The 12,738-nt window shown below is 41.5% G+C and overlaps 2 protein-coding genes across 2 annotated transcripts; both read right to left on the bottom strand.

Moving 5' to 3' along the window:
- Positions 1–1,776: 1,776 nt before the first annotated feature.
- On the bottom strand, positions 1,777–10,075 carry LOC147603635 (ran-binding protein M homolog). The gene is made up of 2 exons (XM_086796131.1): positions 8,770–10,075; positions 1,777–3,278 (listed from the first exon to the last, which is right to left on the bottom strand). The coding sequence occupies exons 1-2, from the start codon at positions 8,852–8,854 to the stop codon at positions 2,407–2,409; spliced, it is 957 nt and encodes a 318-aa protein (XP_086652257.1). The 5' UTR covers positions 8,855–10,075; the 3' UTR covers positions 1,777–2,406.
- A 134-nt stretch (positions 10,076–10,209) lies between these two features.
- LOC147603634 (uncharacterized) lies at positions 10,210–12,177 on the bottom strand. The gene is made up of 4 exons (XM_086796130.1): positions 11,857–12,177; positions 11,588–11,757; positions 11,117–11,365; positions 10,210–10,901 (listed from the first exon to the last, which is right to left on the bottom strand). The coding sequence occupies exons 1-4, from the start codon at positions 12,050–12,052 to the stop codon at positions 10,434–10,436; spliced, it is 1,083 nt and encodes a 360-aa protein (XP_086652256.1). The 5' UTR covers positions 12,053–12,177; the 3' UTR covers positions 10,210–10,433.
- Positions 12,178–12,738: the final 561 nt, after the last annotated feature.

Raw genomic sequence — 12,738 nt, 5'->3', positions numbered from 1 at the left:
ATGGTAGCTCTTATGTAAAGTCTAAACTAAAAAAATAAAAGAAAATATAGAGCATTAGATTATAATAGATAAAGAGTAAAGAGATTATGCATGTGTTTAAGGTTTACCTTGAGGAGTACCTTGTTTATTACTTGTTGGTCTTCTAATTGGAAGCTTGTCTAAACACTTCAATCAAGACAACCTACAAAAAAATCACAACACACAAAAATTAGTAATTAAAAATATATATAAAAAGAACCTTGATTCTTTTCTTACCCATTTAGAAAGATAGATAGTAGAGGAGGAGGAGATACCAAAAGAGAGAGAAAAATCACAAACCTATTAAAAAAATACACAATAAGTATTCTAAAAAAAATAAAAAATGAAGCAAAACAATATAGATCTGTAAAAGATTGTAAAAGAGGAGCTGATTGGTAAAAAAAGATGAAGTCTATTATTGTAAGGAGAGAGTAAGGGAGAAAGAGGGCGCTATAGCTTGCAAGGAAGGAGAGCTCTCAGCGCTGTTTTTTCAAAAGAGTCAATGAGCGCAAAGACACAGTATTTTCTCCCCTTTTTTTACACTACGCAGCTATAGCCGCATGTAAAGCGGCGTGTATAGCCTCGACGTGGCTATAGTCGTGTTTAAAAAAAATTCGATTTTCTTAAAATATATTTATTTATTTATTTACACAACTATACATGCGGCTATAGCCGTGCTGATAGCCGTGTGAGTAGCCCCGTATACATAGTTGCGCGTAGAAGAATTACATTTCTCTCACTTAGCTAGCCGCGCCATGCGGCTACGTTGCACGGCTATGCTCTCATTCTGTTGTTGTGTGTACGATCATCAGATGTTGTCAAGGTATTTCTTCAACAGAATGCATATGAGACCAATGTGGGTGCTTCAGAAATGGTTTGCACTACAAATGTTGTCTACAAGGAAGTTTTACAATTAGCAACAAGAATAACTTAGAAGGTATTTGTTTAGGTGATAAAGTCAGGTGCATATTTGCATTTATGCTGGTGTATATTATGTATGTGTACGACGTGGTTGTTGGTAATTTGTTATTTTATTTAACTAGGATAAATTATGTCTACTGGTACTTTCTCATTGGATATGCGGTGCCGTGACATTCCAAGTTAATATTATTTTTCTAGCCTTTTCTATTTCTTTTCTATTTTAAGTTTTTAAATCTTTCTTTTAAGTTTTAAACTTGGTATAGTACAGTGCCATCATCTTGGTTCACACCTATTACTTGCGATAATGTAGTGTTTATTGCACAATTTGCCCTTGAGAATGAGTATGTAATTTTTATACAAATCATTAGTGGTTAAATCATGTGAATGTTCTTATTTATAAAATTTTGGCATTTTGACTATGAATTAGGATAATACCACCTTGAGACCGTTTTATGGTGTGAGTATATGAGCTGGCCTTTTAGATGGATGAGATAGGTGTTTCTAAGGAGGATTTTGGTGTTTATGAATATAAAAGGGAGGTCATTTTCGAGAGTCCTAGGGATGGCTACTACGATACAGGGATGACATCTTTTGTAGGTTATTTGATTCCTGACGAATGGATGTCATGTCGTGATGAAAAGAAGATTTCATTAATACATTATGAGTTTTTTGTGGTGTCTATGTGACAATTGGGACAAGGGCTTCTTATATTGGTAGTAATGGTTTTTTTATTATGTCATCTATTTTAATAATATTCTTTCAATGGTTTTTTAATTATACAAATTATATTGTATTAATATCTCTTTTTATGCGTAGGTCCACTTCCTCTTCCTATTGGAGATGGTGATTTGGAATCTCCGACTTATGTGGCAGAGCGCTATGTTATGCGCAATGTTCATTGCCGTTCCAATCGTCATTGCAAACATCGATGATTGGATTAGGGTTCTAGGAACTAGATCCATTAGTCTTCTTTTTCTGGGAGCCTTTTTTTCTACAATAATATCTTTGTATATATTGCAACTTTGTTTTATGACACATCTTTGTATATGTTGCAAGTTCGTTGTATGTGTTATGTTAGTTGCAACATGTTAGTTTTACCACTATTACCTGGCTGTTTAACGAGCCCAGGCCCACCACCGGTGTTACTACACCCGTGAGTGTATTGCTGACCGTGGCGATGAGAACCCCGTTTTTTTATGTTGTTGCCATGGTGGATGCCAGCTCCCATTGTATCGCCCTCCACAACAACGGCTCCGAAGGGTGTTCCCTCCGCATCACCGGCCTGGTATAGCTTGCCATCATCCCCACGGTAACCACAGGAGTTGTTGTACAACCCTGGCATCTTATCCTTGCAGAAGCTGCTTGTGCCGGTAAAACCCAGAGCTACTAACCCATTATGCCCTGGATCCGCTACCGTGATCTCGAAGTAGAAGAGCGCCGTCCGCATCGGCACCGGCTTGTCTGCCATTATGGCGCCAATGACTGAGCACCTAGTGCCGCCATCCGCAGGTGTTTTTCGAGGCGACTGGGAAGAGGCTCTTCCATGAAGCCACGGCGGTCGTGGCCAAAGTTGAGCTTTACTTTGGCTCCGTAGTTCTGCAGTACGACGGTAGGGAAGACGAGATCAAAGGGGAAGTTTTTCAGCTGGCTTTCCACCAATGCCACCACCTGCCCATTCCGCGTGAAGAAGACATTGCGTGTGGACGTGTGGAAGCCCGCGCCTACAGTATCCCCGCCTCGGAAACGCCCGCATGCAACAGATACGGGGCAACCATCCTCTCTGTCAAGATTAAGGACGGGTACTGCGCCTGGCACCGCCGCCTGGTAGCCACATAGTGAACCAGGCTGGGCACCGCCGAGCACCGAACTGTTCTTACCAATCTCTTTTGTACTGCTGAAGCCGATGCCCACATGTGCACGCTGCAGATCATCCTTCCTCACTTTCATCTCGAAGTAGTAGAAAGGGTAGCAGTCGGAAGGACAGGGAAGATTTGCATACAACACAACACCCGTTGCGCTGTCCCTCTTATATGTAGCCTGCAGTCCATCTTTGGAGAGTGCCACTTCTCTGGGGTTTACAGTGGCTCCATCTAGCCGCGTGCCGGGCTCCTCCTCTGATTCATCACTACTTGACGGAAGATCAGAACCATGTAAATCCTCATAATCATCCCGCTCCCTTATTTGCCACATCTCCCCGTAATCCTCATAGAGATCGAGTGCTGGAAATTGAGTCATCGATGCAGAGAAGTCGGAGTCGTGAACTGCAGTTATCTGCTCTGCCGAACTCTGTCCAGCTTCCATATTTTGTACAACGAGTTCACTTTCCACGACGTTGTTGCCTGCCATTAAACAGTCAACGAATCACCACCGTCGTCATGAAATTTTTGCAAACATGACACTTGAGGTGTAACAAGCATAGAAAACACTACTAGTCTAACCTTTTTCTTAAATTTGGTTTTGTGTCAAAAGATGTGAAAGCATAGAAGTGGTATCAAATGAAGAAGTGAACTTGTTGACTGCCTTCAGAAACGTGTGGTCGAATAAGTTTCCAGCTGTGTGGTTGCTTTTGTGGTATTGTATGTGGATCTCGTGTCCACAATGCATTTGTTGTTGTATGTGGCTCGTGTGTTTGTGTTTTGAAGTTTAACTTCTTTTATTTTGATAAAATGAATGGTTATGTGAATTTGTGTAACATGGTTTTTTTTCCCATTTCATGAATTAGTATTGATGACCGTACTTAAGAAGTATCAATAAGGCATACGGTGACATACCCATGAAAAGCTGCAAACTCTTCTTATGCCTGATAGTCACTCAAGCACTCTTGACCATAGCTCACATCATAGTTACTCACGCACTCATGCTTCCTACATCAAAGTTAGGCAACTACTTTTTGACAAGAGTGCCGCCTATGTTTTCTTACTGGAGATGACAAAGATTTGTGTTGTGTTCGATGTTCATCAAGCCTTGCATTAACCATGGCAACCACCTATCGATCATCGGGAAAGAGTTGCCACAGTTTGCTTTTGGTTATATATATGACTGATATTCACAAAGAAATGGATTATGGATACATATTAGTGTGGTTGCTATCATGCATCTATGATAATATGCTAATCTAGCGTATAAATACAGGTTCAAGTTGGCAGGGAGTTTGGAACCTTGGGAATCTAGCAAAGTACATACCAACAACATTCCCACTAGGTCATGCTTTCTTACCTTAGGGAATTTACATATCTTCCCTACAAAACTCGGATTGTTCGTTGAGTACTATAAACTTTTTTGCTTAAGCGTATGTGTGTGTTGGGTGGGGGGTAGATGGGGTATAGTCAAAATCCATGAGCATGGGTTGGGAAGACCTCCTGTTAACAAAATCAAGTCCAACAAGTTCAACTAGGGTCCCCGAGAGATCTGTAAAATGGGCAGCGGGAGGTCGGCCCCTCAAAGCAGCCCCACCACACCAAGGTATTTCCAAAAGCTAGCAATCCAGCACAGGATAGATAAATTAGCATGCCATAGCGAAAGGTTTTATGACCTTTATAATATGAGGACAAAAAGTTCTCGGCAGCTTGGAAGCGTCCCCACCACACAATAACACTCCAGCCGAGGGTTGATAAATTATGAAAGGTATAATAATCTTTAAACTATGAAGTCTTTTTGGACCGGTTTTCATGAGATTGAAATTTCAAAATTGGTTGAAACATGCACAGCAATTACTAAAGAATTGGACAAAAACTAACACAGATTTCAAGATTGTGATTTACACATAGGTTGAGCTTAGTGCTAAGTTATAAGTGGTTGCTAACGAGTTCAAATATTGAGTGCTGTGGAATTGGTTATCTTTGAACTGAGTAGTGTGGAAAGTGGATGACAGGTACAACAGTTGATCCTTTTCTTTGGTCAGAGAATGATGGCCAATCCTCAAGGGCCAAGGTGAGTCAATATTAGGTAATTTAGGAAAAATCTCACATTTTGGGAATCAATTACTCCATATAGTTTTGGACATATCTTAAACATACTAACTCCAAATTTGTCGGAGATCATAGATTTAGATTCTACTCTTCAAGATCTTTCCGATGATATGTCACATGAGGGGGTTTTGACAAACTTTTGGACAAGTTCACCATGCTCCCATTTTTCAAATGGGAATGGGATTTTTTCCAAATTATCTAATATGGTGACAATGACAATGACAGACTTAAAGAGTGATCATTTAGCCCTACTACCGAGGAGGTCTAGGCATCATCGATCCATCTATTTAGAGCATGGCCCTATTAGGCAAGTTGACTATCCCACGCTTACTTCCAAGAGGTGAGCCTTGGAAGACCTTTCATATATCAAGCCATAAGCCACTGCTTGGAGGCCCTTGGGTTCCTAGTGTTCGATGAAGTTTCTCGAAGGCCAGGTTTCCAATGAAAAGATAGAGGGAAGAAGGAGAGCTTGAGCTCTTGCAAGCACACACATACACAAACCCTAGAAGACAACACACAGTGATGGAAGGCTAAAAGTCTTCTTCTTCTTCTTCACACAAAAAAGAGGTCTAGAAAAGATAAGTGATAACCAAACATAAGTACTAGAGTACTATGTACATGTGGTCCAGAATGTGAACACACTAGGTAGATGAGCTGGCATGATAAGTATGCCATAACTAGGTAGTGTAGTCCAATTGTGAAATCACTGTGGTGAAGATCTGTCCGATGTCGACTACCAAATACGCCAGTCGATGTAAATGACGAATGGTTACCCAAGCATGTCGTAAGTGTCAGCTCTAGTTGAGCTTGACATCTCAACACTCCCCCTCAAGCTCAAATCCATCTCTATCATTCTAAGCATGTCACGGAATCTGAGAAGCTTCTCAGCTCCCAAGACCTTGGTGAAAATGTTAGCAGCCTAATCCTTTGTGCTAATATACATAAGATCTATCTTACGACCTTCTCTCTCATGAAGAGGTAATAGACCTCAATGTGTTTGATCCGTGTATGAAACACTGGGTTCCTGGCCAATTGTATGCTACTAAGGTTGTCACAATAAATGACAACCTTCTTGTCCACATGTAGCCTCATATCTCCAAGTAGCTTACGAAGCCAAGCTACCTCACATGCTACCATTGTAGCACCCCTATACTCTGCCTCTATACTTAACAAGGCAATGGTTGGTTGCTTATTGCTGCTCCATGTAATAGTAGTAGCAGCGTTCCCAAAAGAAAACATAAACCCACTGGTAGATCTTCTATATGAGATGCTACCAGCCTAATTTGCATCTGTGTATCCATACACCTGCAGCTCTACACCAAGCTTATAAGAGAGACCATAATCAATAGTGGACCTCACATAATGTAATGTGTGCCTCACACCATCCAAATGTAGCTTTCAAGGAACCTACATAAATTAACTCTCCAATCCAACTATATAGTTCAAATCCAGCCTGGTGATCGTCATGTAGATAAGGCTACCTACTATCTTCCTATACATAATGGCATCCTCTAAAATCTCACCTGCATTTGCACTCAGCTTGCCATTCTGATCCAATGGTACAAAGATGGGCTTACAATAAGCCATACCATACTTGGATAACATGTCTAATGCATACTGTCGCTATGATAGCCATATGCCCTCAGGCACCCTAATGACCTCAATCCCAAGAAAATATCTCAGCTTACCTAAGTCCATATCAAATTTCTACTTGAGGAGACTTCACATGCTCAACTTTCTCTTCATTGTCACCCCCAACAATCAAGTCATCCACATAGATGGTGTGTCCCTATCACACTTGAGCACATAGAGTGAATGATCTACATCTACCATACAAAAGCCAATGGTGATAAGATACTTTGGAATTTTGTCATGTCATGCTCTCTGTGCCTGCTTCAAGCCATACAAGGCTTTACACAGTGCCTGCACATAGTCTAGGTTACTCAAATCCTCATAGCCAAGTGGCTAGTCCAAATACACCTCTTCTTGTAGCTCACCATGCAAGAATGCATTCTTAACATCGATTTGATGTAAAATCCAATCTTTTGACATAGCCACTACAATCATAGCTCGCACGATTGCCATCTTTGCAACAAGTGCAAATGTCTCTTCATAATCAATCCCATGTGTCTGTGCATATCCTTTGCCTACCAATCTCGCCTTGTACTTTCTTATACTTCTATCTGAGTTGTGCTTCATCTTGTCCACCCACTTACAGCCAATAGCCTTTTTTCCTTCAGGTAAAGGCACCAATTCCCATGTCTTATTTGCTTCCAATGTAGCCATTTCCTCAACAATGGATTTATCCCAAAGTGTATGCCCAATAGCATCCTCAAAATATGTGGGTTCAACATCCTGCATAACCTTTGCCATATATGCATAATGGCGAGCTATATAGCCATCATCATACATCAATCTCTGAACTTGTCTTTTTACCCTGTTTGACTTGCGTGGTCTTGGATATGTCTATGGTGTCCTCTTAGTAGCTGCATTAGCTCTTCTCATACGAGATGTCCTAATTGTTGGAATCCCAAACTCCACATCAAGGCTCTGCTCTGAGCCACTAGACTCTTCATCTACATGTGAATGCCCTGCTGAAGCATCAAGCATACCAAGAGGTTCAACAATATTCTCTTTACCTTTATGTGATGGAACTCTTGTATTTGCAAGACCGGTATTTTGATGCAGTAATTATAACATGCCACTCCTCCATGGTCTATTAGTAGACCCACTACTAGAGGACTCTCTTGGTCCACTCAATGTTTGTGATTGCTACCCTACATTATTTGCAACCATATGCTCGTGTGTATCGGTCCCAATGGAGTCTTTTACATCAACATACCAACTCCTCATCTCATCAAACACAATATCGCTGCTCACCCTCATCTCATGTGTGATAGGGTTACAACGTCTATACCCTTTCTGCTTTTAAGTAAGTACCCAATGAAAATACATTTTTTAGTCTTTGAATCCAGCTTAGTTTGTAGCTCATCAAGGACATGTATATATGCAATGCATCCAAACACTTTCAAGTGTGACAAATCTAGTTTTCTACCAATGTATTTCTCCTTTGGAGTCACACCATGCATTGCTGTTGTCGGGGTCTTGTTCATGATGTAAATTACAATCTCGCAACAACTGCTTCGGCCTAATAATGATGAGGCATGCTCTTTTCAGCCATCAATGCCATTTTGTTACGGAGTGCACCTGCATGTAAACTATCTCTGAATTCCATGTTGTTTCAAGTACATAGTAAACTCATTGGAGAAGTATTCTCCCCCTCCATTTCACCTTAGGCACTTAACCTACAAACCTGTTTGCTTTTCAGCCAATATATATTCTAAAATTCTGAAAGTGATTGAACACTTTACTTTTCTCCTTCATAAAGTACACCTCCACTTTCCTTGTGTGGTCATTAATGAATGATACATAGTAGCGACCTCCTCCCATTGATGTCGTCTTGGTCGGCCTTCATACATCTGAGCGCATCACATCAAGTGCCCTCTTGCTTACAATTCTATCATGTGGAAACACATTCTTTGTTTGCTTCCCAAAGGAGGGAACATTAACATTAACCCCTCCCCTCTCCTCCCCCCCTACACCCTTCTTTCTACTCTCTTTTTTAGAGGCTGTGCAGTGTGAGCATGTATATTCAGCCTTTGGCCTGGTGAAGGATCATTTAAGACCTGGAGAGAGAGAGAGAAGCGGACCTTAGTTATAAAGTCCCTTGTTTACTCTCTATTACCCCTTCATTCTGAAAAGTGACGCTAATTTTAAAACTTTTCTCGAGCATTGGGAAATTGGGACTAGCAAGTGACATTGCATAAAATATATAGCATGCGACAAAGTCATGTTTACTGACCCGCTGTTAGGAGATGCACTTGATCTCTCTTGTTACGGCACACTGTATCATCAGGAGCCCACTGCAAGACATGGTGGAGCATCATCAAAGAGTCTCCAAGGCGCCCAACGTCTGCAGCTTCCAAAGCTGAGTCTCTATAGGCAGAGCGCTTTGCTCTAAATTTCTCCTCTTGCTCAGGGAACTTGTGAAACAAGCGGCTGCGCACGTCAATGTCGTCTGTTGCAACGGATGGTCATACCTATGATAGGTGGACTATACTAGATATGGCCAGAAGCCCTTTCACACCGGGAGATGCGTGTATACTAGCGTGTATTAACGCGTCTGCAAAAAAAAACGCGGCTACACACCCGTGTATACGCGCGTCTGAGAGGCACTGTACACGCGTTTTTACACGCATGTCTCTGGCCGCGAGAATACACGCGCTGATACACGGGCCCGCTACTTTTTTTCACAAGTCATTTTTAGCGGCTAAGAGCGCGGGTATGAGCCCAATCCCTTGTAGTGTAACATGCCACTCCTCCATGGTCTATTAGTAGACCCACTACTAGAGGACTCTCTTGGTCCACTCAATGTTTGTGATTGCTACCCTACATTATTTGCAACCATATGCTCGTGTGTATCGGTCCCAATGGAGTCTTTTACATCAACATACCAACTCCTCATCTCATCAAACACAATATCGCTGCTCACCCTCATCTCATGTGTGATAGGGTTACAACGTCTATACCCTTTCTGCTTTTAAGTAAGTACCCAATGAAAATACATTTTTTAGTCTTTGAATCCAGCTTAGTTTGTAGCTCATCAAGGACATGTATATATGCAATGCATCCAAACACTTTCAAGTGTGACAAATCTAGTTTTCTACCAATGTATTTCTCCTTTGGAGTCACACCATGCATTGCTGTTGTCGGGGTCTTGTTCATGATGTAAATTACAATCTCGCAACAACTGCTTCGGCCTAATAATGATGAGGCATGCTCTTTTCAGCCATCAATGCCATTTTGTTACGGAGTGCACCTGCATGTAAACTATCTCTGAATTCCATGTTGTTTCAAGTACATAGTAAACTCATTGGAGAAGTATTCTCCCCCTCCATTTCACCTTAGGCACTTAACCTACAAACCTGTTTGCTTTTCAGCCAATATATATTCTAAAATTCTGAAAGTGATTGAACACTTTACTTTTCTCCTTCATAAAGTACACCTCCACTTTCCTTGTGTGGTCATTAATGAATGATACATAGTAGCGACCTCCTCCCATTGATGTCGTCTTGGTCGGCCTTCATACATCTGAGCGCATCACATCAAGTGCCCTCTTGCTTACAATTCTATCATGTGGAAACACATTCTTTGTTTGCTTCCCAAAGGAGGGAACATTAACATTAACCCCTCCCCTCTCCTCCCCCCCTACACCCTTCTTTCTACTCTCTTTTTTAGAGGCTGTGCAGTGTGAGCATGTATATTCAGCCTTTGGCCTGGTGAAGGATCATTTAAGACCTGGAGAGAGAGAGAGAAGCGGACCTTAGTTATAAAGTCCCTTGTTTACTCTCTATTACCCCTTCATTCTGAAAAGTGACGCTAATTTTAAAACTTTTCTCGAGCATTGGGAAATTGGGACTAGCAAGTGACATTGCATAAAATATATAGCATGCGACAAAGTCATGTTTACTGACCCGCTGTTAGGAGATGCACTTGATCTCTCTTGTTACGGCACACTGTATCATCAGGAGCCCACTGCAAGACATGGTGGAGCATCATCAAAGAGTCTCCAAGGCGCCCAACGTCTGCAGCTTCCAAAGCTGAGTCTCTATAGGCAGAGCGCTTTGCTCTAAATTTCTCCTCTTGCTCAGGGAACTTGTGAAACAAGCGGCTGCGCACGTCAATGTCGTCTGTTGCAATGCGAAAAGGCCGTTGGTCTCCCGGTGTGAAAGGGCTTCTGGCCATATCTAGTATAGTCCACCTATCATAGGTATGACCATCCGTTGCCTTCACAGGGTCACACATTTTCTTCCAAGTGATCGGATCTAGGTACCACTTAGGTGACTGCGAGCCACTGCCTTTACTGGCCTTTCCCTTTGAGCTGCTGCCTTCTTCCTTAATTTCCTTCGATATGCCCTCCAACCCTGCCAAAACCTGTTCCCAAGATCATCAAAAATAAGTCAGCTCTGCATGCCTTGATCAGGTATCCAAATCAATCTCACAGCTGCAAGAGTAGCCTCATAAGTGAACCACTCAAGCGAATGCATGCATCTCTGTATGTTTTTTAGACAAATCATGCACAAGTAAACAAAGTAATGATGTTGCAGCAAAATGATATCTATGGTCTTTAGGTGAGTTCAGGATTGCACATCTGCAAAGAACTTCTCTGCTTCGCTTGTCTGTGGCTCTGTTTTGCGTATAGTCAACATGGCATTCTCGATCCTTTCTCCGTGGGACTTCAATGCCACCATCACCGGTTGCAGCGCTTGCTTCAATTCATTGCGAAGTACTTCCTGCACGTTCTTCTTCACAGAGCCAGAGAGCTCCATCAACTTTGTGTTCACATTTAGCATGGCTTCTTGAAACGCATCTTGTCCCTGTTTGCTTTCGATTACCACCTGGCATGTAACGCAAAACCTAATTTAATAACTGGAGTTATAATTAATGACCTTGTAAAGGTCAACACTCGTTGCTGCACCCAATCATCTTCTTTTAGATTAGCATGGTATGATGCCAAATTACACTTATTATGGCATTATCAAGTAACCTTCCAAATATTCATCTAGCTTGGCCTGTAAAGATAAAGCATGCGTATTATGCTGCAAAATAAAACTACGTACGTCCAATGTGGCGAATAAGAGCCTGCTCTGGAAGGATGTCATGACACATTCACGAAGAGCTTGTATTTTGGATTGTGTCTTATTCGCATCCCAAACGGATCGAACGAAGCCCTTGTCAAGGATTTTCTTAGCCACCACATCAGCATTCTCTATGTCCTTCTGCAAGGCGTCTGCCCAACTCAAAAGAAGAATCAATCTTATCGATACAAGCCCCACCTAGGATGATCTGGACTAGTACATGAAGTATCATTTTGGCACGGGCTGCTTACCTAAAGACCAAGCAGTGCTATTGCTGGAGCCGATCGCCTTTTTTTGGAGCTCGCGGATGTTTTCCTCCAGATCTTTCACGAATTGCTTCAGCTCCTCCAACACAGCGACATTCTGGTTTCTCTGATGCCACAGGTCTATGGCCTTGCCCATGGTTGAGAGCAGTCCATTGCCCAGCGCCATTACAGCTGCCGACATATTGGTAACAAACCCTAATGCACAAACTGAGAGAAAAGTGCACCCAATACAAACCCAGCTCGCGAACAGGAACGCTTCAAGTCTTCAATTATATTTCAATGGTTTTTCCAAAGCGCGTTTCTAAAGGCGGGGTGATTTGGATGATCTCGGAGTTCAGCTTTGTTTGATGAAATAAATCAAGTTTTTTATAACTTTTTACGAGTATTTTATTTTTTTGCATGTATTTTGTAACCAAAATGTTGTGGATTCCTTTTGGAAAATCTATTATAATGCTTGAGTGTTACCCCTAAAATTGAAGATGTAACTCATTGATATTATAGTTGAAATTGGTTAAGGACTAAACATGGGGTCATGACTCACGCGTGTTGACTAGCATTGAGAAAGCCATATACTTTCTCTCTCTCTCACTCACTCTCACACACACACACACATACTCCCTTTCTATTATCTCTCCATATCACACACATATTCTCTCTATATTAACACTTTTTTTTACTATAACTTTGAATGGCCCAAAAACGAGATAAAACTATGGTTTTAAAAGTATACAAGTTTCTCTCCAATTTTGATGGAAAGTAAATGCCCAAAAAAGGATCGTCTTCAATTGGTTAGAGGGATTTGTCTATAGTCTTCAATTAGCTAGACGTATTTGTCTATAGTTTATATACATACATAAAAAAATTAAA

The sequence above is a fragment of the Cibotium barometz genome, chromosome 63, assembly GCF_041138505.1.
Source record: "Cibotium barometz isolate CiBa-2024 chromosome 63, ASM4113850v1, whole genome shotgun sequence".
Taxonomy (NCBI): domain Eukaryota; kingdom Viridiplantae; phylum Streptophyta; class Polypodiopsida; order Cyatheales; family Cibotiaceae; genus Cibotium; species Cibotium barometz.
This window is presented reverse-complemented; position numbering and strand designations above follow the sequence as displayed.

Excerpts from the sequence above, each read along its gene's own strand:
- LOC147603635 (XM_086796131.1), bottom strand. The coding sequence starts at position 8,854 with ATGATGCTCCACCATGTCTTGCAGTGGGCTCCTGATGATACAGTGTGC. Across the intron at positions 3,279-8,769 it reads AGTGCATCTCCTAACAGCGG|GCAACAACGTCGTGGAAAGT; the intron begins GTCAGTAAACAT and ends GTTTAATGGCAG.
- LOC147603634 (XM_086796130.1), bottom strand. The coding sequence starts at position 12,052 with ATGTCGGCAGCTGTAATGGCGCTGGGCAATGGACTGCTCTCAACCATG. Across the intron at positions 11,758-11,856 it reads TAGCACTGCTTGGTCTTTAG|ACGCCTTGCAGAAGGACATA; the intron begins GTAAGCAGCCCG and ends TGAGTTGGGCAG. Across the intron at positions 11,366-11,587 it reads TCTTATTCGCCACATTGGAC|GTGGTAATCGAAAGCAAACA; the intron begins GTACGTAGTTTT and ends GTTACATGCCAG.